Consider the following 23,771-nt stretch of genomic DNA (forward strand, 5'->3'; position numbering starts at 1 on the left):
TGTATTAATAAAACTGGGTCATTTACAAATAAATGTGAATCTTAAGTATTATGTGTAGCCATCTTTGGTAGAATCCACTTTGATCTTTCAATTATTTACATTTTACCCTAAATAATCCCACTTTTAAACTGTTTTATTCCAATATAAATGTTTATATGAAGTAAAAGATTCTTTTATGCTGGCCAACTTTTCAAATAATCAATCCAGTATAAGGGAAATAATTTCAGTTGTGACTTCTGCAGGAGACATGAGCATGTTGTTCTGCCCTTTCCCCAGGAGGAGGCGCACTACATCCAGCACAAAGACCTTCTGACCTTTGCAGAAGAACATGCTCCTGTTTTTTTGTTTTCAAGTCGAGTTTTTTCCACTTGAACTGACATTTTTTTTCCATTATGGAAAACAATATTGCCAACTTTCCAATCCCAGTTTCCCAAAAAAGAAACCAAACAAATCACTTTAATTCCACTGGTTTATTTCAGAAATAAATCATACAATATTTTCAATATATAATATAAAACTGTTTCTAACACTAGGAGAGAAATGGTAGAATAAGTGTTAATGGATAAAAATTCATTGCAGATTATCATCAGATTAAACAGGTGCAAAGCTAAGAAAGCATGTAGTTTATGTGATTGACAGCTGGATTAGAGAAGTGCTGGACGTATTTTGTGAAAACCTCAACTTCCCATCATTTCTGGGCCTCCACCTGCTAATAAGAGGTTTTAAACTGAACTTCAACCTCCGCCTGTTTCTGCTTTTCAAATCTGGTCTGATTTTTGCACAGTTGCATCCGGTGGAGACACAAAGGGACGGCAGCTGAACACTGAGGTCCAAAGCATGACAGTATTTACAATGAAATGTTTTTTTTTCCTTTTAAATGCACATAAGTGGTGAAGTAGAAGGCAACAACGAAGCAGAGGAACTTTGGTAAATATAGCTAGCAGGCATCACAACTTCTTTTTTTCATTTTCACTTTAAGATTTGAATCAAAGAAAGAAAAATCTACGGTCACTCTGTCTTTTCATTTGACTAAACTAAATTAAAGTAGTGGTTTAAGCTGAATGGCCAGATGTTTTCTACCATCTCCTCCAGCTTTTCGGTTCTGCATAAATTGAAGTTGTTTGGAATGTTAACAGAGCAGGATGGATTCATCTGGATCTGAGGGGGGAAAAAAAATTACAAAAAAGATCTGTACAAACTTTCATGACAACAACTTCAACATAAAAAAATAAAAAAGATCCAACTGTAAACCAGATGTAGTCGAGCTTTTGAGGGAGAGTTCGGATGAAAGCGAACGTCAGGGCCAGATCCTCGTCTTTTTGCAGATTGAGGGACGCTGATTTGGCTTTAGACTACAACATTTTGACAGATTGTGTGGAGTGAAACCATGAACAACAACAGTCTGTTTACACATTCAAACTTCCAGCCAACAGCTATCTGGTTACTATATAGACATGCCTATTAAGGGCTTTTTGGGTTTAGCATCGAGTATAACGTAGCATAGAGGTGAAACGCTCTCCCCTCTGGATCTCCGGTTAAGAAAACACGGAGCTGCGCTGGTTGGCCTCTCCCACTTTCTCGAAGAACATGAAGTCCTGCAAAGAAAAACAACAGTCAGAGATGAAACAGAAAGGCTTGACGGACAGACGGTCACCCGCTTACAATCAGAAAGCAGGCGCCCATAAGGACGGCCTTCATCTTCACGTCCAAATCCAGAGGGAACTGAATGCCGAAGTTGTCCGTGTCTGTGAAGACTTCCTTCAGGAGGCCGCTCCACTGCTTGGTGATGCGACCGATGGGCGTCTCGTCTTTTCCTTTCAGCTGAAAGAAAATGTAAAAGGTGATTATTCAAAAAGAAAAGCTAAATAAAATACCTTTAAAAATGTAATGTTATAGGTTTTTGCTTTTCATGAAATCTATTAACAACTGTAAATGTTTAAACTATTTTAAACTAACTCATAAAGTGGCATCAAAGAAACAGTTAGGAAGGTAATTAGAACAAATATTTTAGAACTGACATTTGGAGTTACCAGCTAGCATTCTGCTACTACATGCTAATGCTAATGTGGGCGTCAGATCAACTCCAGGAAATAACCTGTATCCAAAATCCGGTTCTTACGTTGAAGGAAATTAAAAATAAGTGAAGATTAGTCAATGATGAACATACTTGGGACATGCCAATTTTTTTTTTTTTAACCAAAAAAACCCTGCTAAAACCCAAAGCTAAAATACTTTCGCTAAATTCTTCTTTTTTGTCTTTGTTCTGTGAATATGATAGATGTCCTTTTTTTTTGTTACCATTTTAGTTATTTTAACAAAAAAATTAATAAATAAAATAAAACAAAGGAATGTCGTTTGAATTTTTTTTTTTTTTTTTATGGAGACTACAATAGGCAAGCCACAATCTTCCTGCTCTGCTCCATTCTGATGCATCCACTCGCAGACAAATATATCCATGCAAGTCTTTGTTTTCCCCGTCTGAGCAGGAATCTGGCTCTGAACTGTACGACTGGATTGCTAAAATATTGCTCATCATTTTTGTTGCACCGCCAATGTTCGGTTGGGGGTTTAGGCTAGCGGGAGAGAGTGTAAACTAAGGAATGATGGGAAATGAGCCTCACTCTATGCCAACAGTCCCACCTGAAACTCAAAGCCAAATTTCTAATGAACTCCTGCTGCTCTGCAGAAACTATATCCTAGAAAAACACTGTTTTTTGTAATCTTTCATCATAATGAAAACCACTGGGAACGCTTTGAAAATGGATCAAAAGGTAGATCAGAGTGGGACTTTAACACCAGCGATGTCACAGGCTAAACCTAATGACACTTTCTTTGACCATTTACACAACCAACGTGAATCAGCTGATTCTGCTTTTCTTGATTGCTTCAGAATCATCTGGAATGACCTAAATTGTGTAAACGGTTGAAAAATTACGACACCCGAAAGAATGTCAAGACGGGAGCTAAAACTCTGGTGTTAAAGGCTTAAACTGCTACCAATGACTACAGTTCCACATTTACGTGTACTTTTACTTCATGCTTACTTTTGATACTTAAGTAAAGTTTTTATGAAACTTTTAAAAGTTTATCTTAAATAGAATTACACCAGGAGACTTTCCCTTTAAATTCATTCATTCATCCAAGCCGTTTTTTCCCTTTCAGGGTAATGCGGTTGCTGGAGCCTATCCTGGCCACTTTGCGGGTGAAGGCAGGGGACTAGACCGGTCAATAGTCTGTTGCAATCACACACCCCTGCATTTTATAGCAAATGCTCCATACTTCTACTGAAGTACTGCTGTAACAAATGCGTGCAAACAGAGTTGCGACAGTGTTTACCTCAAAGCTGACATCCCCACAGCAGTTGCAGGCGAAGCAGGGCCCCTCCAGTCTCATCAGGGTTTCCTTGTTAGCTCCCTGGATGGAAAACTTGGGCAGGAAAGGGTGCCAGTCTTGTTTCACGTAGCCGACGGTGGTGCCCGGTGGGGCCTGGACCTCCATCTGTCGGTGCCATGCAAACACACAGCCGAGGTCAGACGTGCCTGAACTCTGACATTTGCATCAACACAGACGGCTGCAAATATAGACTCAGGATATTTTCACGCACGTGATGTGAGGAACGCAAACGAATGTGACTGTGAAGGTAACTGGTCTCATGTGGCTTCCGTCAGAGAGAGCAGTCTCAGAGAATCTTTGTAAATTCAGCGGGAACGAGGAAACTCGGTGGACAATGTGATTAAGCTCCGCAGAGCCTGGACAGACGATCGGGGAGTCAAAAGGAGATAGTCAGGGAGGACAAAGAGCCATTCATGCTGCTAACATGCTGCTGAATGGAGCACAGAGGCCCAACAATCAGCAGCATAGCGACAGAAGGGAGGACGTCCATTCCAAGGCTGTGACAGCATGCCTGCAGGCTCTACCTACACCAACAACAGGACTCAGTCAACATGGACTCTTTTACATTGTCATCTAACTCAAGGCTCTGCAACCTTCAACACCTACAGAGCCATTCAGGTCCATTTCTCCGCAACCAGAACCCAATAGGAGCCACAAAGCAGACTGATCTGCATTTATGTTACTATAGTGATGAATAGAAATGAATCACAAGAATAAAACACAAAGAAAAAACAGCCTCTTTGCAAAACAGTTCCTAGTTTATTCCTTTTGAAAGGACTTCCTTTCAAAATAAAAGCCACCCTGTTCCACTCATCTCAACGCAACAAGTGTAGTAGTAGGTTGGGTGATGCCGGCAGTGATAATAATAATAAAGAAAATGGTTTATTTGACCATTTGTGGTGCATCATAGCCAGAAATTTGTAAATCTGACAAACTAAAATTCAATCGGAGCAAATTGAGGATTTTTCAAACCATATAAACAAAGAAAATCCGCCTTTCGATCCGGTGCACCTTAAATATGAATACTGGTTGTACCAGCTGAAGGGTTGTGGGACGAGTTTTGTAAATTACAATGGATTGTTGGAGCATTATGGGTACTGTAGGCAGTAGAAAACATGGAGTGATACGTGCCGACCTTCCATTGTTAGTGAATGAGTTCAATAAAGTTGCACTTAGTTTAATTTACCATTCCTTATATTTTATAACTTACTTCTTTACTTTGCGGTTACTTTTTTTTCTTTAAGCAGGGAACTACACTGCAGGACTCAAAGAGCGCATGTGGCTGTGGATGGTCAGGTTGCAAGCCCTTGTTCTAACTCATCGATGTCACCTGTTAGGATCTTATTTACACTGACCAGCTTAATCGGTTAGAATAGGGAGAACTTTGTCATAAAAAACATTGCGTTTCTTGTTATTCACACAAACAAATCAGCTATGAATTAAATCAGAAGATTATCTTTAAAATGCCTCTTTTTTTTCTCTCACAGTGGTAACTAAGAACATCGAAGGTACAACCCCGCCTGTTAGCAAATCATTACCCGTCTACTCATAAGAGCTATTATTTGCACAAGTATGGGCTCACAGCGGTTAAAGCGTTCTTGCAGCCAAAAATAAGACAAAGCAAAATGTCAGGCCAGCTCTGACTCGCGGGCCAACTCGCATTAGAAAACGAAGTGGAGCCAGGACAGTTCGCCAAGTAACCAATAGGGGGCAGAGCCAAGTCGGTTTGTGTTCCCTCCACCTTTACAACAGCCATAAACTCAAAGAAAGGGTTGTGATATGTTCCCTTAATCTTCCTCAGAACACAGAATCTTGGGTGGGGAGTAGAGCCGCTCCCTCCCAACAGGTGAAGCCCCCCCCCCCCCCCCCCCAAGCTGCGGGAGGCCGCACTAACATCTCACTCTGTAGCAAACGCGGGTTTATGTAAACAAACAAGTCCGGTCTATAGCAGGTTAAGTGTCTGGGTGCTGCTAGTAGATTTAGACCTAACAGAGCAATATTTTTATGGTGTTCAAATCATTGACTGCATATCAGAAGTGGCAGTGGCGGACTTAGAAGTTTGGGGGCCCCAGGCGAACAATAACATGGGCCCTTTTGTATGAATTATTCTTTAAAGAATCCTTACCTAAAGGGTAAAACGTCAAATAACTTCCCTTACTGGTCCATTTTAAGACAATGTCAAGAATCCAAAGAATTTTAACACATTCAAATGTTAAAGAAATGTATTTATAAACATTACCTTTACTTGGAAAAACATTAAATGTGCTCATTTGTTAACCCCTCACTTCAGAAAGAACAAAGGATGATTTTCTGTCTTTTGTAAGGTTTTACTAAAGACAGCAAAACAAAAATACTTGCATGAAGGAACAAAAAGAGTAGCATCACTATAAAAGAAAGAAATATTTTCAAAGTTAGAATTTCCCAACCCTCCCTCTAATTTTCTGTCCCTTTTCTCAGTCTTTCCTTTTTGTTTTTTTTACCTTCTTTAAAGGTTTTTTTAATTCCGTCTTCAGGCCCTTTTGGAAGTTTGTGGGGGTTTTCCAGTCTAAAAGTCATCTAAAGACCACCAGACCCCAAAAAACCCCACCCAAAATATTAATCAGCGATTAATATTTTAATACTCCCTGATTTCATTGACAGTCAGACTTTTAATGATTTTACATCCACCGTTTTTGCAGTCGGTCAGACAAAACCATGAAATAATGGACTCCTATTGAACTTTACCAACAACAACCGATGTTGTGCTCAAATATCAAGAACATTTAAAACCTTTAAAACAACAGGAGTTGTAGTTTAACAAAAGCGGAAATTGTTTTTGTATTTTTAATGTTTAAGGAATTTAGGTGAGTTAAAATAAAAACAAATGAAATTGGAGAAACATAATAAAGAGGGATTCCATTTTCAAAAACTTGTTCTTGTGAATAAAAGATTTCCCAAGTATTAATAAAACATTAAGAACTAAATCAAATATTGCCTGAGATGGCTCCAAAAAGTATTTGCTGTTTTTCAGATTGTGTTTGTAAAGGAAATTCTGCGCAACACCAACAATAAAAATCCTCCAGAGAACTTCTATATGCATTCATAAAGCAAATCATCTGTTGTTTTTATATTAATATGAAAAAACTCGGTCATTTTGCTGCCTCATTCTGTCTTTTCAGCACAGCTTCACGACAGATCTGAACACCGAATAAACGGCAAACAAACACAAAGTACATCATCTACAATCTAAACAAATAAGCTCTTGAACTATGAGGATAAAAATGATTAAAATGCTTAGAATCAAATGTATACATTGCGTTTATGGAACAGGTATGTAGACACATAATTATGTTATTTACATCTCATGAAAGCAGGTGAGGAAGATGACAGGTGAAGCACAGCCGGTCGTCTCTCAGCGTCTTTCAACCATGAACTAAAAGCTCCTGAACTGATCCCAAAGCCGCCCAAACCCTGTCCATCAACCTGAGTCAACTTTACCCTCAAAACATCCCCATTAGGCTGGAAACCGCCCAATCTGGTAATGCTGGCTACATTGATGTTGACTGGAATATACCATTGAGGCAGAAGGACAGGGGAGGACGAAACACTTGTGCCAGATCACTGCTTTGAGGCGTTTCTGTTTATGACAGTTTAATAATGATGGGCATTACATTTAACGTAGACACTCCTATTAGGTGTTCAGCTCAGGGCCCCTAGAGTGTTAGGGGCCCCAGGCAATCATCTATCTTTGCCTAATGGTAGTTCCGCCCCTGAGAATTGGACCAAGTGAGAATGACATCACCCATAGAAAGTGACTTACTTCAGGTTCCAACCGGCCAAAGTCAATTAAGTTAGTCGCCATTTTTTTAATGAGACAACCGTCGCCATATTGGAACCAGATGACGTCAGTAAGCTGGTCTGAGTCATCGTTTCTATGACAACCATTCTCACCAATCAGGTCTGAACGCCTAGTCTATACTGTAACTTGAAGAACGAACTACAGAAAAAAAAAGATAATTAAAAAGAACATGTTAAAAAAAGAAAAAGGTATCAGATGAAGAATGGTTATTCTGACCAATAGAATGACTGACAGCTGTTTATTTCCCTATAGAAATCTATGGAATTTAAGATTCTTGGAGCCAGAAGCTACTTCCTGTTCTTATTTAATGTCAATGGTTCAAATGAAAGCTTCATCCAGTTTAAACCAAATGACAAACTTCTTTAGAAGACATTTGAATAATGTGCTACTCTGGTAAATATCACAAAAATTATAGTGTGCGTCACTCTTTGTCTCATTGTAGAACTTAATGCAAATATTGTAAAAACCTTTTAGAAGGACATTCAAAAGTTACATTTGGTTCTAGCATTTTCATATAAATGACAATGCTTTGCACTTATTTTGTGAATTTCTTTGTTGTTTTTTTTTTTTTTTTTTTTTTTTTTTTTAACTTGTCCTGTCCAACAGCTAGGCAGACAGATGAGAGCTGAGGGCCTCTTGGGTTGGACATATTTTACTTTAACAAGAGGGGTTATTAATCTTCAGACAAACCAAAGGTATGTCTGAATAAACCCCTTTTGTAATTGAGGCCAAACTTTATTAATTTCAAACATGTCTGAAAATCTTTGGTGTTGGACCGGACGGAAAAGGAAAGAGGGGAAGAAGAGAGAGGGACGTTAGAGAGAGGGGGGGTAGGGGGTGATAATAGGAGGGGAAGGGGGATAAGACCATGAAGCAGCATAAAGCAACAAGTTTACTGGTTGTTAATCATTATGGTAAGGTTCAAATGTAAAAAAAAAACAAAAAAAAAGGGCGGAGCCTGTCCACACACACACTCAAATGTTATAAACACACCTGTTAGTTGCAAAAATGTCCACCTGTCGACATGTACACAAAACAGATAGTGTTCACACGCATACTTATGCCTTAAAACCAACTAGTGTGAAATATTTCAGTCATTCAGTCTGTTGAGCTAACACCTGTGCTCAGGTGAGTGTTTATGTTCTTCTAAAATGGATGGTGGAACGTGAAAAGAAGGAGGGAGAGTGCCCAGCCATCCCCACCCCAAGACCCCCACCGCACCAGCAGCGGCAGCCGGATTCCCCCCAACACCACACGGGAACCGGCAGGGAACAACCGCCGGTTTCTTTGTTGTTTTTAATATAAAGTAATTCTTATTTTTCAATTTTTTTTATCATCGTTGGAAAGTTTGAATTTTATTTTTATTTTTACAAGTTATTTTGATATTATTATTATTTAGATATATCTTATACAACAGTTTTAGGGCCACAAAAAAAAAAATAATATTACGAGATTCAAAGTCGTAATTTACGACTTTTTTCTCCTAAATTTACGAGATAAAGGTCGTAAATTTAGGACTTTGAATCCCGTAAACTTACGAGATTGAAGTCAAAGTGAGCATACGGCGCAGCAGCAAGTGAACTATGGAGTCCTATATTGTTCATAATTACATGAATAAATATCACATTGTGCAAATACACAACCAATAAATCTCTCATAAATATATAAAAAGATTAGCAAATTGTGAAAAACCTGCACACAGATTTTAAATTAGCCATTCTATTATTGAATATTTTTTCCATTTTGCTTTAAAAACCGGTTCATCATTTTAAATCAGCATTTTAAAATATTCATTTTTATTCATGTGGAACATTTTTATAATTTTAAGGCTTTTTTCAGAAACTCAGATTTCAAAATCAACATTTTCCAAAGTAGATTAGTTGTTATTTCACATTGCTGTTTTTCAGAATGAATAATTTTTTTTTATGATTTGCTTTTCCAGCAGAATGACTCTGTCTGTCAATCAGTGAAAGTGGGTGGGATCTAAACGCACATTGGCTGATCCCTGGAAATCCACTCGTGTTCCTGGATACCTGCTCTGCGGTGTGCCATCCACACGGCTTTGCTGACATTGGCTGATCAAATAGAGACAATCTGTCTGCTGCAGAAACATCAACGAACTCTCTTTTCTAGTTTGAGGGTTCGTGTGGACCACAGAGGAGCTTTCTTTAACCGGTCGTTCCTGTTGAAATAGTCCTGACTCTCGTTCTCTGTGCAGGATTGCTAGGTAGTGTCCCAGTTTTCCAGCCCAAAAGTCACCAGAAAGCCGCCAGACCCAACAAAAAACCGCCTGTTCCTTCTATGTTCCAGTCTCCGTTCTTTTGGAGGAAACCTTTTTTTGTTTTTTTTTTTATTATTACTGTTCCGGCGCACTGAGCAACACAAACCCTGAACGTGCGCTCACACTCTTGCACTGCGCGCTCTGTTAGAGAGGGAAGAAACCGCTGAAGCGGTCGACATCAAGTCGCAGCTTCATCTGGAGGAGTGTAACATTGTTTTCCTTCCGCTTTGGTCTTCAGCGCAGATTTTTATCACGTAATGAGACAAATGCAATTCTGGGTATCTGAATAATGATGGCAGAATAAAGTAGCGGTCATCTTCACCCAAACGTGTCTCTGAGCTCATTTTTTTCATTAAACTCCGCTTTAAAGAACCCCGAAAAGCTGGCAACACAAATTTGATTTTGAGTCGTCACACGCTTCATCCAACCATCTTCCTCCACTTATCCGGACCGGGTCGCGGGGGCAGTAGTCTAAGCAGAGATGCCCAGACTTCCCTCACCCCAGCCACTTCCTCCAGCTCCTCTGGGGGGACCCTGAGGCGTGTCCAGGCTAGCAGAGAGACGTAGTCTCTCCAGCGTGTCCTGGGTCTTCTCCGGGGCCTCCGCCCATTGGGACATGCCCGGATCACCTCCCCAGGGAGGCGTCCAGGAGGCATCCGGACTAGATGCCCGAGCCACCTCAACTGGCTCCTTTCGATGTGGAGAAGAAGCAGTTCTACTCCGAGCTCTCTGCGGGTGACCGGGCTTCTCACCCTATCTCTAAAGGACCGCCCCGCCACCCTGCGGAGGAAGCTCATTTCAGCAGCTTGTATTCAGAATTTCTTTGATTTTAAACCCATCCAGAAAAAAACTTCTCAAAATGCTCCACATCTTTGATCTTTGTGCTAGGCTCCGATAAACAGACAACTTTGGTGTTAATCTAGGATTTTTCTAGGAAATTCTCATTTATGAGAAAAATTCTCATACATTTACAAGTATTTTTCCTCGTAAATTTACAACTTTAAAGTCGTAATTTAAAAAAAAAAAAGTTACTTTGTTACCTGCCCCTATAACTCTGTAATCTTTTAAATACTAACAGCTAGAAAATAGTCATAGTAAAAAATGAAATAAAACTGTTCGGCCATCAAGCAATTAATGAGGGTCATTTCAGTGACTCCCCCCTGGCGTTCCAAACAGGAAGTAGTTGCTGGCTGCAAGAATCTAAAATTATAGACTTCTATAGAGAAATAAACAGCTGTTAGTCATTCATTCTTGAACTGCTACCTTATTTAAACAGATGCCGGTTACAGAAACCGCTATGAGGTGCATGTTGCCCCCCCCCGTAACGTTCAAAATGTTTGTTTGACAGATTCTGGACCAAATGCTGATTCCTGATGTCGTCTAGCTCCAACATGGTGCGTCCATTTTTTGGATAAATGGCGACTGAGCTGGACAGACTGTTCAGTGGGTGACGGCTCACTCGCCACGATACAACCAGACATGATGCAACTATAAAGCTTTTTGTCAAGGATGTAAAGTCCTACCTCCTGCAGGCAGCAGGGACAGCAGCAGGAGACGCAGCGGAAAGGCCGGATCAAACGGATGACCTCCCGGTCCGTGTTGTCCTTGATCTTCATGTCGAAGCTGCGCAGGGCGCCACAGCAGTTCCTGGTGCAGCAGTCGTTCTTCTCTTTGGCTGTGTAAATCTTTTGGCCCAGGTTGTTCTTGATCTCATACTGGTTGTTGGTCTCAAAACCAATAAAAGCTGGATTGGGGTGGAGAACGGAAAAAGTGTTTTTAAACAGGCGTAACTTTGTGTTTTTGCTTACACGAGCTTGATCAATGCGTTTACCTTCCAGCAGCTCAACTTTTTGATGAATCAGAATCTGGTCGATCTAAAAAGAAAGCACATTCAAGAAATGAGGTCACGTTGTGACCGATATGTTTGATCAACACGCCTCACTTTAAACCTTCACAGGATTACCACTCAGCTGTGTTTGTTCTTAATGGCAATAAAAGACGAGAGCTCCACAAAAGTCAAACATGTTTCCATGTCAAATGGATTTCTAAGCGTAAAAACAAGCAGCACTAAAGTATTCTCATACCTGGGAAGTAGCAATAAACCAGAATGAACTGTTGGCTCTTTTCACATGTTTTGTATATTTGGTAGCAAGTGACACATGGGGGTGTAAAAAGTGTTAAAAAAAAGCCATGCTAACGTTTCCTGTCAGAGGTGTCACATGCTTCTATGCTCATTTCATGCATTAGCAGCTCGCCAATTTGCTGCTAGCTCCTATTTAGCTAGCAATTTAGATGGAAACAGTAAGCCATTGTTAGCAGGAATAAACCTTTCAATGATGTTTGTTAAATGAGCAGCTGAAAGTTAATAAACCTGTAGTTTGATGATGTATTTTTTTATAAGAAAAGAAAAAAAAAGTCTAGACTTTTGTCAAACAGATGATCAACTTAAAACCCTTAAGGGCAAATGTTTCCTTTTTTCCAGGAACTTTTTTGAACAAAACTCCTGAAATATATAAAAGAGATCATTGAAAGTTCTAAAGTTTTCTAAAAGTAAAACAACAAAATGCATTAAAGAAACATGTAGTCCCAGAAAAGATCTGATTAAGGTGGAAATGATTTTACTTTGTAAAGTTTCTCTAAATGTGCAAAAGCAGCAATGTCGTGAAAAGTCCTACTTTTCAACGCATTCCCAGAGTGCTTTTTTTTTTAATTATTACAATGATGTTTCTAGCCAAAATCAAAAACCCTGCATCGTATTCTGGGACAGAGTTTCTGTAGAAGAGGCAGGAGTTGATCAGGAATTAACCTCAGAGTTGTGGGACTGTTGGCATGAAGCAACCCACCCCTTCTCATTACTGAGAGCTCTCTGTTTACACACTCCCACTAGCTTAGAGGCCCTCCAACCCCGATTAGGAAAACAAAGACGTGCTGTATGTGGATCTAGACGTCTACAAGTGGATCCATCAGAATGGAGCCGAGCAGGGAGCTTGTCTGCCATATTTTCTATAATCTTTTTCCAATTATATTTTATGTCTGCTCCTGATTCTCATTGATTTGAATAAAGAAATATTCAGAAATACAAGTTTGAGCTCATTTATTTCTTTGTATATGTCCACTATAATCAGAAAAATGTCACAAGAACAATTGTCTTCAGAGTGGGTCTTTAAGGCGGTATTATTTTGTTATTCTGACAAAATATTCCCCCAAACTCTGATTAGTAGGTAAGCTCATTATAAACTACAATCATCAATTAACAAACTGCTATAATCATCAGCCTACTGTCATCTCAAAAAAGATCTGATGTCTAAGCGGGAACTGAAAAAAACGTGTCCATGCGTTCATCTTTAGTCCACTTGTGTTTTTACGGGACCACCAAAAAATAAAAATAAAAATCAATCAGGAAACTGCAGTTTATCCCTTGTACTATCTTAGATGACCCCAGCCTTACATTGACGTGTTATTCCTACCATGACAAAGGTGGACAAAGGTGGAAAGATTTCATGTAATCAATGGACACCAGTGAAGATCACAAATCATTGAAGAAAAAAGGTTCAGCGCACTGTCTAGTGGGTCTAGATGACCCAACTCCCAACGTTAAAGTGCACAAGGGTTACTTAGAAGTCTGCAGCTCAGGTTCTTACACAAAGTAAAAAAATAGAACCACATCAGTCCAGTTCTGGGGTCTTTACACTGGCTGCTGTCTGCCAGAGCACAGACTTTAAGGTTCTGTTGCTGGTTTATGAAGCTTGAAATGGTTTACCGCCAAAACACATGATTGACCCCTGACACCTTTATGTACCAGCCAGACCTCTCCGCTCAGCTGTCAGTTCCTAAAGTCAAAACTATTGAGAAGCTGCATTCAGCTTCTATGCCCTACAGATCTGAAACACCTAAATCCAGATTTTAGATCCGCCTGTTCTCAGCTCCATTTGATTAGTTTGTATTCAAAAGTTTACATCTGGACAGTTCATCTATGCTTGATTTCAATTCAGTTTTTTTGACTTTTAAATCTTGTTTTAATCACTCTAAATATTGTTTCTTTTAATATTCTATGTAAAGCACTTTGCATTGTCTTTGGACATAAAATGTGTGACATAAACTTTTTCATTCATCCTCTGGACTCGTTTTGTCCCTTTCGGGGACACGGGACTGCCGGAGCCGATCCCGGACCCGGACATGTCGCCAGTCTGTCGGAGGGCCACAAATCATACTCCTGTACACACTCACATTCACACCTAGGGGCAATTTAGAGTAACCGATTAACCAATGAAGCATGTTTTTGGACGGATGGAGGAAGCCGTAGTCCCCGGAGAAAACCCACGCATGCACGGGGAGAACACGCAAACTCCACACAGAAACATTGGTGTTCTGTTTCAGGTCCCAGCCGGGACTTGAACAGGGACTCTAACCACTGCTGCTAACCGCTCCGCCCGCCCACACACAAATAAACTGGCCTTTGCAAATTAGATCAAGACAGGGCTATTTGTAGTTGAACTTCTTAAAGAACCCTTTCCAACTGCTGCTTAATTTATTTAAAAAAAAAAAAACATTATTGATGAACTGAGTTCAGAACAGACTGATCCCACTGTGGATCCTATGGTGAGTGTACTACAATCCGCCAAGTTTATGAGTTTATGATTTCACTGTTCTTTCTTTTGGGTTCACACCAATATTCCAGTGTGTTTTGTCCTGTGTTGGATCAGCCATCTGGGCCAACCACGCCTCCTCATTTAGATAAAGGTTTGATCTAAAGTTACTCCTGGTAGTTTCTGTAGAATTGGACTGAACTTTTGAGAATATGTGCTCTGGTCCCAAATAAAAAGAATTAATAAAACTGATCTGATATCAAATGAACTGATAACTGCAAAGCCTTTCTGTCCAGGATGTTTCCTGGTCGAGTCCTACCAGCTCCAGCCCAATCAGATCACTGCAGGTCTGCGAAATGTCTCTACGCCTGGCTTATCGCTGCAGCTGGGAAAGTAGTACAGACTGACCCAGATACTAGGAGATGGTGTCTAGGTGAGAGGCCTATGCTTGGTTCCAATTATTGAATCAACTATTGTAATTATTTGACCCCCATATTAACATAAACCAAACAGAAATGTGTGAGCTACTGTAAGTCCTTGAATGCATTAATGGCAAGAATCACTTCCTGTCTGTTTGTCCTAAGCTGACAATCATGAAGATCAAATTCTGCAAAGGACAAAACGATGATCGGTTTCTACAATCCAATTTATTGAAATGTAAGATTCCATGGACTGTATTTTCCGCACTATAAGGAGCAATTAAAAGCCTTAATTTTTTAAAGATCTATCTATCTATCTATCTATCTATCTATATAAAAAACACAAAATATAGATTAATTCTAGTTGTGCTTAATAATGTTGAAGTGGGAATATGCTAACATGTAACATTGTTGGACTTTGTTTTTGTTTTTTTACATATTACCATCAAAGTTGACAGTTAGCGTAGTCACAGTGACGTTTGCTTTAGCGGCAATTTACAGATTTTGTGAATACAATAACGCGGCTAACATGTAGCAGTGCCGGACTTTGTTTTTTTTACGTGTTACTAACAAGGTTGACAGTTAGCGTAGTCACAGTGAAGTTTGTTTTAGCGGTGAGTTGCTGGTGTTACAGGTATTGTGACTACGCTAACATGGCTAACGCTCCTAGCGTGGCTAACAAACGTTTCGTCTTGAGTATTTCAATTCCACCAAACTGATTGTAAATAGTGGTTTTGTTAACTCTGTATGTTTATCAATCTGGTACTTCAACTCACCATGTTCACGTAGCGCGCGCACAAACTGCTGCGGGCTGAGGGGAAAAAGCGGATCAACCTTAAACAGCTGTGGAACGTTTTCAAATCATAAAGTCTGACTGATGGACTTATCTCTGACTATTTTGTCTCTCCTAATGCGCCCTATAGTGCGATGCACCTTATATTTGACATAGGTTTAAAAGTAGACCATTCACTGACGATGCACCTTATAAGGTGGAAGTGAAAACAAATGTAAAATAACAAAATAAGACAAACAAGACAAAAATGTATACACAACAAAAATCAAAAAGGGAATGAGAAGTAGAAAAATCTTACAATCTCTCACCCCCTTAACTTATTTCATTATATCCCTAAACTTAGTACTCCCACTGTCAAAGTTCAGTGTCCAAGCTAAGAGTACATTTGGTTTCAGTTGCAGATGTGATGCTCATTTCCAAAAACATTCAAATGAATAACACCTCATTTTGTAGGCATACATATTTACAAATGCTAATGTTCTGTTTTGTTTATGTATATATTTATCAATAATCGTTTTTCTGTATTTCTACTTTAACTCTTTTATGTTTTAATGCTATAGTTTAAAACGAACACCAGTTCTGAGGGACTTACCTGTGCCAGGTACTCGAGTCCTGGTGGAATCCCAATAGGCACCAGGGGGACTGGGGCAGCCCCGACCAGTGGGGCGCCATACTCCGGTCCCTGACCTGGTTGATACATAACAGGTGGACCCTGGTTGTAGCCCATGTTAAAGCCAGGTGGGGGTGCTTGATTAGGGTCTCCATACCCCCCACCAGGAGCGGGATAAGGAAAGTGGCCTGGGTAACCTGAAGATACAGAGACAAGGATTTTCCATCACTTCTAATAGAATCACAATGTTATTTTACTAAACAGATAAAGACATTAAGGGGGGAAAAAACAAACCTTTTTTTTATTTTTTTATTATCAGGCGAAGTTGAGGTCAAACATCACCAAAGGTCCATGCGATACTTTAAACCTCAATGTTAAGACTATTTGAAAAGCTTTAGGTAATCATTCTCTTTAAGGCGGCTCTAAAGCTCCATTACTCACGAGGTTGTGGTGGGAAAAGAAAGTACTAGTAAAGGTATAAAAACGCCACAGTACTGGATTCGCACAAACGCTGTTAAGTGATTTTTAAAGACAACCATTACGAGCCACAGTACATCATCACATGGACAGGGTATGACAGCAATAAGCGGCTGGTTTAGTGCGGCTGGCAGTTGATATTTCCAGAGAGCTCAAAAAATTATTTCCTGAATTGAAATGCATATTAAAAGCACCAAGAAGAAACGACAGCAGGAAATGGAGGGAAAAGAAAAGACCGCACCAACGTATCGGAATTTGCTGATTTGAATCATTTTGTTTAGGAGTTAAGACACTAAACAAGCTTTTACACTACAGTCCTTACAGAGAAAGATGGCACAGTAGCGTAAAAGCACATTGAGAAGCTGCTTTAAGCGAGGTCACGCAGTAGAATCATACTGAAGTATTTACTGAAATGCCAAGAGATTTGGGAGCAGCTTCCTTCCCGATAAGTGTGAGACTCCTTTTTCTAAAGAAACGCCTGAGTTTCCAATTACCTTTCCAGCTTGCACAATGACAATTAGATTAGATCTAAAGAAGTTTTTGATAACAAGCAAGACATGGAAAGAAACAGGCTCCTCGGAAATCAGATTCAGAGTACGTAAAAAGTGCAAAATAAAGAAGAAGTCTACTTTTATTTAGAACTGTTCATTTCTACTTTCATGAACGTTTACCCTACACCTATTTGAACCGTTTTTTTCTTGGCTCCAGATTAAAATTTCCCTCTTCAATGTTAAAAGGTCAGCACATGTCCCATGAGGTGAATCACACTCATTTTCATATGACAGTGCTAAACTAAACAATGTGTTAAGCCACCAACAAAACCTGTCTAAAAAATGAGTCATGTTGGATGACTGAACTGTGCTTTTGCCCCGATCCCTTTTTCAAATCCTCCTCTATTAAACTAAAAACAAAGAAGAAGAAAAAGACAAGAGTTTCAAACTCTGAAAATAAGATAATTAAAATGCACACATATTTTCAAAGAAAGTATGTGTGTATTGGAGTTTACAAAAAAAAAGTTGAATGACCCGCATTGCATTCTGGGTATAAAAGACAAAAATTAGGATGACAGAAGAATATTAAAACATCTTAAAAAGGAATAATTAAACATATATATATATATATATATATATATATATATATATATATATATATATATATATATATATATACTCAAATAAAGGAAGCACTGGGGCAAATTTTTCACATTTCACAAAGAAAAGAAGGTCATTGGTCCGCATTGCATTCTGGGTCTAAAAGCAAAAAAAAAAAATAGAAAGACAGGCTAGTATTAAAAATATTCAAATTAAGTAATTTATATTTAAATAAGGAAGCATTGGATCTAATTGTTCAGAATTCACGGTTATTAATCTGCAATATTGTGTTCTGGGTGGAGAGACACACCCACGCATGTTTCACTTCTTTTGTTGTTAGTTTATTTTTTTCTTCTCTAATTTTTAAACTGTTTCCGGGTACTTTCTTAAATAATTTAAAATAGAATAAAAAAATAAAAGGAAAAAAAGGAAAAATAAAGATTCTTCGCCATTTGTTCTCTTTCACGCAAAGTGGGCGTGGTTAGCACTTTCCATGAGATATTCTAATGGAAACATTTTTATTTTAATTGGACACACCTGTTCATCACAGATAAGCCGTTTCTGCCGTTAAACTTACCCGGAGCAGACATTTTGAGGAGCGGCCCCTTAACTGGACAAGAAAAAACACGTCACACTTCCCGAATCACTAGGGGGGAGGGAAACGGAGAAGATGAAGATGAGGAGGAGGAGGATGAAGAAGGGGTCCTGCAACATGAGCCAACCTCGGAGGAGGGGGGAGTCCACAAAAACATTAAGCAAAAAATACGATAAAAAGGATGTTCAAACTGTCTTCTGTGACTTATGGTGGTTTTCCATCGACAAACAGTGCATTTAGTAAAAATTTAAATTAATAAAAAATAATCCAAGCAAATAAAAAAATACCTTTATAAACGCAAAGTCCCTCAAAACAGAGTTGGTCTCTTCCACCACTACTAGCTACACAAATCTCTGAACGTAAAGGAAACAAAGCTAAATTAGCTCAAATTCAACATTATTCCTACGGTTTTTTACAGTCAGCCTTTGCTGCTACCTAAACGCCCTCCAGCACGATGTATACTTCCATCTGAAAACAGCTTCGCCCTTTAACTTTAACCACAAAACACATACATTTGTACCAAAGTCTCACCTGTTTGATGGGTGACGACAGCAGAAACTCAATGAAAAAACACAACCGAGGAAACCAACCGGGCGGTTTTCTTTCTCCCCCAACCTGTTAATGCTTTTACAACCACTCCTTTCCTTACTTTCATTTGCCTCCTCCCCTTCCAGTCTTAAAGGACCACATCAACAATTCAGCAAAGGCTGGAGTGTGTGGAAAAATTATGTTTTAATAAACAGTTATCGATTGTGTCGATAAGGATTAACTCTAAACGTGTCTATGTGTGTCTGTTTGTGTGTGTGTGTGTATCAAAGGTTTAAGATCTCATAAAAGGCCTTTAAAGTCGCGTTTGGGCGAGTTTAGCGAAGATTGCGCGCAGCTGCAACCAGGGGTAGTTGCGGCTGCAAGGAGGGAGGGGCCTCCTCTGACAGAGTCGATGCGAACAACCACCACCAGGGGGCAGTAATGCACCGGGGATAAACGCCTGATGGGACGCAGATGCAATTCCAGATGTGCAGCGGAAGATTAAAAGCCAAGGGGGGAAAACAGATGGGGGGGGGGGGGGGTCTATACGTACATCAACATATGACATATTACTGGATGAAAAACTATTTGGAAAAAGAGGAAACTTGGTGATATGGTATTTTTTGAATCATGCTTGAGTCATGAACCAGCCGCAGCCCCATTCCAGTGAATGGTGTTTACAATCTATATTATTGCTGAGCTTCTGCAATAAACTGGGAGGGGGAAGAACCAAACATTGTCATACCAAAGAGATTCTGAGTAGCCCCTTATTGACATAGTAATGTTTTATGGCTCTTTTGATGGATCCAAATGTTTAAGGATGTAGAGAGCCTTTTGTTTTGGTTGGATTCTCAAAGTAAAAGAAGAAAGGTGCTCAGTTTTTGCACGCTTTCAAGCAATCGTGTCTCTGTGAGACACAAAAACAAAAGGAGTTCATGCAAGATAAATATTATGAAAGAAAAGATATCTGATGAATCATGCACTTTTATCTTAATAAATTAATTCAGCGTGAGTCCTACATGATTTTTTCCTTTGATTTCCTGTACGTCTGCCAGCTGAATGACAAAAAAACGAAACCATTTTCACTGTATTGACCCCAAAAAGTGTCAGGAAAGTATATTAATGTAACGTTAATTGTAATAAAACTGCACCACTTTTGATTTTAAATGATAAGATTTAATGGAATCTGGTGTGCAATATAATTAGTATGACTAAACTAAACAAACATTTGGCAAATAATTCAGATTCATATCCTAATACACAGCAACTGTCAGGAAACGGAGACACAATTTTGTTTCCTCTCAACTTTACCAGCTTGTGAAGACGCAAACGCATTTTTCTAAAACCCATTTCTAGCCTTTTCACCAAACATGAACTTTCCGTGGAGAAACTCTGCCCTCTTGTGGTAGAAATTTACATTTGTTGTCGAGTGGTTGTCAATAAAAAAAATGATTCAAATCATGTTGTTGGTGTTTTTAACATGTTATTGTGGCATTTTTCTGATGCTGATGATGGGTGACATATATAAAGAAAAGAAAATTGCATTTCCGCGTATTTCTTTTTTCAAATCGTTGAGACATGTCACACAAACTGACGTCTTTTGGTTTAGGATAAAACCATAATTAACTGACCACTGGGGACGCTTTTAAAATAAATCAAAAGATGATCAGAGTGGGACTTTAAATAGTAGTTTGTTTGTTTGTTGTTTTTGAAATGAATCCTTGTTCCTCTTGAACAGCACCTTCACCTGAGTACAATTGAAACTCCAAATGACTGCTTTCACTTTCAATGGGTTTGGATCATAAATGAGCAAAACGTGGATTCCTGGCCTATAGCCCACAAAATATCACCTTTTTCAAAGGATGTTAAAGTTTCTAACTAAGAAAGTTAACTTTGTATTAATTTCAGTTGGTTTTGTTATACCAGGGGTGTCCAAACCTTTTGCAAAGATGGTCAGATTTGGTGAAATAAAAATGTGTGAGGGGCCAACCAATCGGCATGCTTTCTTTAAATCTTTAACAACTTTCATATTTGAAGACCAGAAATAAACTAAAGGAGAAATCTGTTTGGATAAAAACCTTTTGTCAGCATGGAGTCTGGGTACCTCTGAAACGTTTTGTATTGTTCACGATTAAATGCTGAAGCTAATTCTTCTTGAACAGTCCTGGTACATCGCTGGTCCGCCCTGGGAGAGGATACCTCCTTTATGTAGACGTCTCTGAGGTTCCTTCTTTATTTTTCCCTGGAATTTGTTTTGTTGAGTTTTTTCCTTCAAGAAGGAGGGTTGGTTTAGTTTAACAATCAGCTATTGTATTTTATAACGGATTTTATGTTTTGTAAAATTAGTGAAACCAGTTGAGACAACTGTGTTGTAATATTGGGCGATAGAAACAAAACTCAACAGAACTGAACTGAATGCTGACTGTAAACATCAAATATACAGGAAAATGACACAAATAGTCGTCTTATTCAGAAAATATTGTGGTTTTGATCACAGAAATAAATCATTCTGTTCTTCTCCTTTGGCCCCTAAGGCTTTCAAGGTCCAGCAGCCTAAGGTTGTCGCCTCAGGTTAACAACAGCTTAAGATGTAGTTTAGCCAATCACAATCAAGAAATTGTAATCTTAGAAAGTGCATTACTGATTTTAGGAGAGGAATCTGTGGGCCAGCAAAAAAATGTCCCCCGGGCCAGACTTTGGACATGCATGGTTTATATCTTGCATTGTAGCATAAATTAGTCTTTGTTTGATTTTGAAAAACGAACTAAAAAGGCTGCAGAATAAGTGCTGAAATGCTGCTTTCAGACAGATTTGTCACATATTCTAACCAGATTACAAAGTCAGTCCGAATATTTGGCAAAAGAATAGCATTTTCCATTCCAATATTTGAAAAAGGTGATTTTAAATTTATTTTTTGCTACTTTAGCCACACACAGAAAAAACATTTCAGGACAAAATTGGCCTTTTTGATTTGAAATTAACTTTTGTTATTGATTTTTCTGTCTTTTTTTTAGAACACCATCTTATGTAATGCAGTCATTAAAACTAACAAAAAAATTAGTTATTTTAAGACCTTTTTGATGTATTCAACACAGGGAGACTCCTATATTTGCACTACTTTATAATTAAGTTAGCAAATAAGCTACAAAATCAAATATTTATGATATCTATTTAAAAAGTCCTGTGCATTTAACAAACAAAAATAAATTGTAATAAACAAAGATATTGCCGTCAGTTGAGGTTATTTATTTTCATCCAAAGATGTGGATATGGTTTCTGAGTAAAAAACCTTCATATAACACTTTATGTAAAAATATTCTATTTACATAGCTTTTGAGTATACTAGTATTGTAAAAATAAAAAATAAAAGTAATTTTATTCTAAATTAGCCCTAGAAGTGTGTATGACGGGATGAATCATTTAGATCCTACATAAAATAATCTTCATCCTGACAATCCATCAATGTCTGAAAACAGACGTAGCTTTACTGTGTGCTGTGCAAACTCCGACATGACATTTGAATAGAGATGTTGTCTTGTTTCAGCTCTTTTCCTGTTATTCTTGTCTGGGAATTTTCATGTGTGTAGAAGGCAATAGACTCTTTGAGTCTATATTTGGTTCCTGCCTGATACTTATAGGGTCCAGGACCGGGGCGGAGTGAAGAAAAAAAAAATCATTAAGCACACACGCATAAACACACACCCACAGAGAGAAGAAAACACTTTTCTGAGTTAGTCTACTGAGATGGTTAAAGAGCACGACTGAAAAATAAATGAATACAAATCAGATTAGTAATTTTTTATCTTTTTTATTTTTATTATACAAGAAAAAACACCAATAAATGCTGAAGCCTTTTTAACCCAACGCTCATATATTTAATTTGATGGTTGACCAAAAATGTAATCTTATTTAATCAATAGAATGGATAAAAATTGATCGAACTATTTTGATTCACAAACTCAAAAGTTTTATTTTTTTAATGACGCAGTCAATCAAACTTATGAATTTACATGAAAGTTTGTAACATGTATCCCTGTGCACGGTCTCTGAATGAGGTTTGTTCTCCCTCAAACAAGAAAGAAACTTTTTTTTTTTACAATCGAAGCGAAACAAAACGAAATGAAACAAGTCGAATCCAATCCAATAGATACGAATCGAAACTCAACAAACGTATTGCATCACATCGCATTGCAATAAATCAAATCAAATCAAATCAAATCAAATCAAAACACAAGTTATTTAATGACTAAAATAGACCTCCACCCCATGCACACGAATTAATGATTACAGTTTTTTGTGTATTTAACAAAGGAATCCTGTCAAATACCTCAAAACAACAATTACATTTGGGGTTTAGACTTATGAAAAAAAAACTTTGGTGTATTACCAAATCCTTTACTGTATAGTTAACAAAATTTAAAAGCACAGCAAAACTAATATATTTGTAGATCATCAGCAATCATGACCATTAAATAAGTACTAAATCTCCAAACAACAAACACTTAATTTCTTTATCTCAATTTGTCCTTTTAAGTAACCATTATCCTCTCCCTGCTTCTGAACTAAAATTAATTGTCAAACTGCAGCCAATAAAGACATCCTTTTAGGCATATTACTCTCCTAATTGCAATAAAAGAATGCGCATGTCTCTCTCACACACAGCCAGACTCCTAATGAGGTCTGTCCCTGATAATGGGGTTAATCAGTGCAGCCTATCTGGCTTCGGCCCCTGATGACATGCTGCCAGCCTCGTTGGAGTTTATTTATACTTGGCTGATCTATCAGCACTGGCTCTATGTTTGGCCAGTCTCCGGATTCAAAAATAGAAATAATTAGGACGGGGTGGAAAAGGAGGAAAAGTGAAAACGTGTCTGAATGTGCATACTCTCTAAGTACAATCCCCCCACCCCATCCTCTGCCAATGTCTCCATCCATGCCGCTACTCTGTCTCGCTGATGTGTTTTGTTTCTGGAGACAGAGGCAGCAGCAAGGCAGGCGGAGGAGGAAGAGGAGGAGAAGATGAGGGGTGGAGAGGGATGTGTGTGGTCTGGATTGGGTGGTAGTCTGCTGGTGAAGTCAGGCGAAGCAGAGTGGAGGTCGCCACACACCCGGGGCAGATAGCATCTCTGATCTTTGTCGGTAAACCCGTCTTCCAGTTAG

At 38.7% G+C, this 23,771-nt stretch overlaps 1 protein-coding gene across 1 annotated transcript; it reads right to left on the bottom strand.

Annotated features, from left to right (window-relative positions):
* Positions 1-454: 454 nt before the first annotated feature.
* On the bottom strand, positions 455-19,038 carry LOC101157328 (phospholipid scramblase 2). The gene is made up of 8 exons (XM_004079789.4): positions 18,615-19,038; positions 18,066-18,134; positions 15,903-16,117; positions 11,344-11,386; positions 11,036-11,256; positions 3,337-3,498; positions 1,663-1,821; positions 455-1,595 (listed from the first exon to the last, which is right to left on the bottom strand). The coding sequence occupies exons 2-8, from the start codon at positions 18,076-18,078 to the stop codon at positions 1,536-1,538; spliced, it is 873 nt and encodes a 290-aa protein (XP_004079837.1). The 5' UTR covers positions 18,079-18,134; positions 18,615-19,038; the 3' UTR covers positions 455-1,535.
* Positions 19,039-23,771: the final 4,733 nt, after the last annotated feature.

Source organism: Oryzias latipes, chromosome 18 (assembly GCF_002234675.1).
Source record: "Oryzias latipes chromosome 18, ASM223467v1".
Lineage (NCBI taxonomy): Eukaryota > Metazoa > Chordata > Actinopteri > Beloniformes > Adrianichthyidae > Oryzias > Oryzias latipes.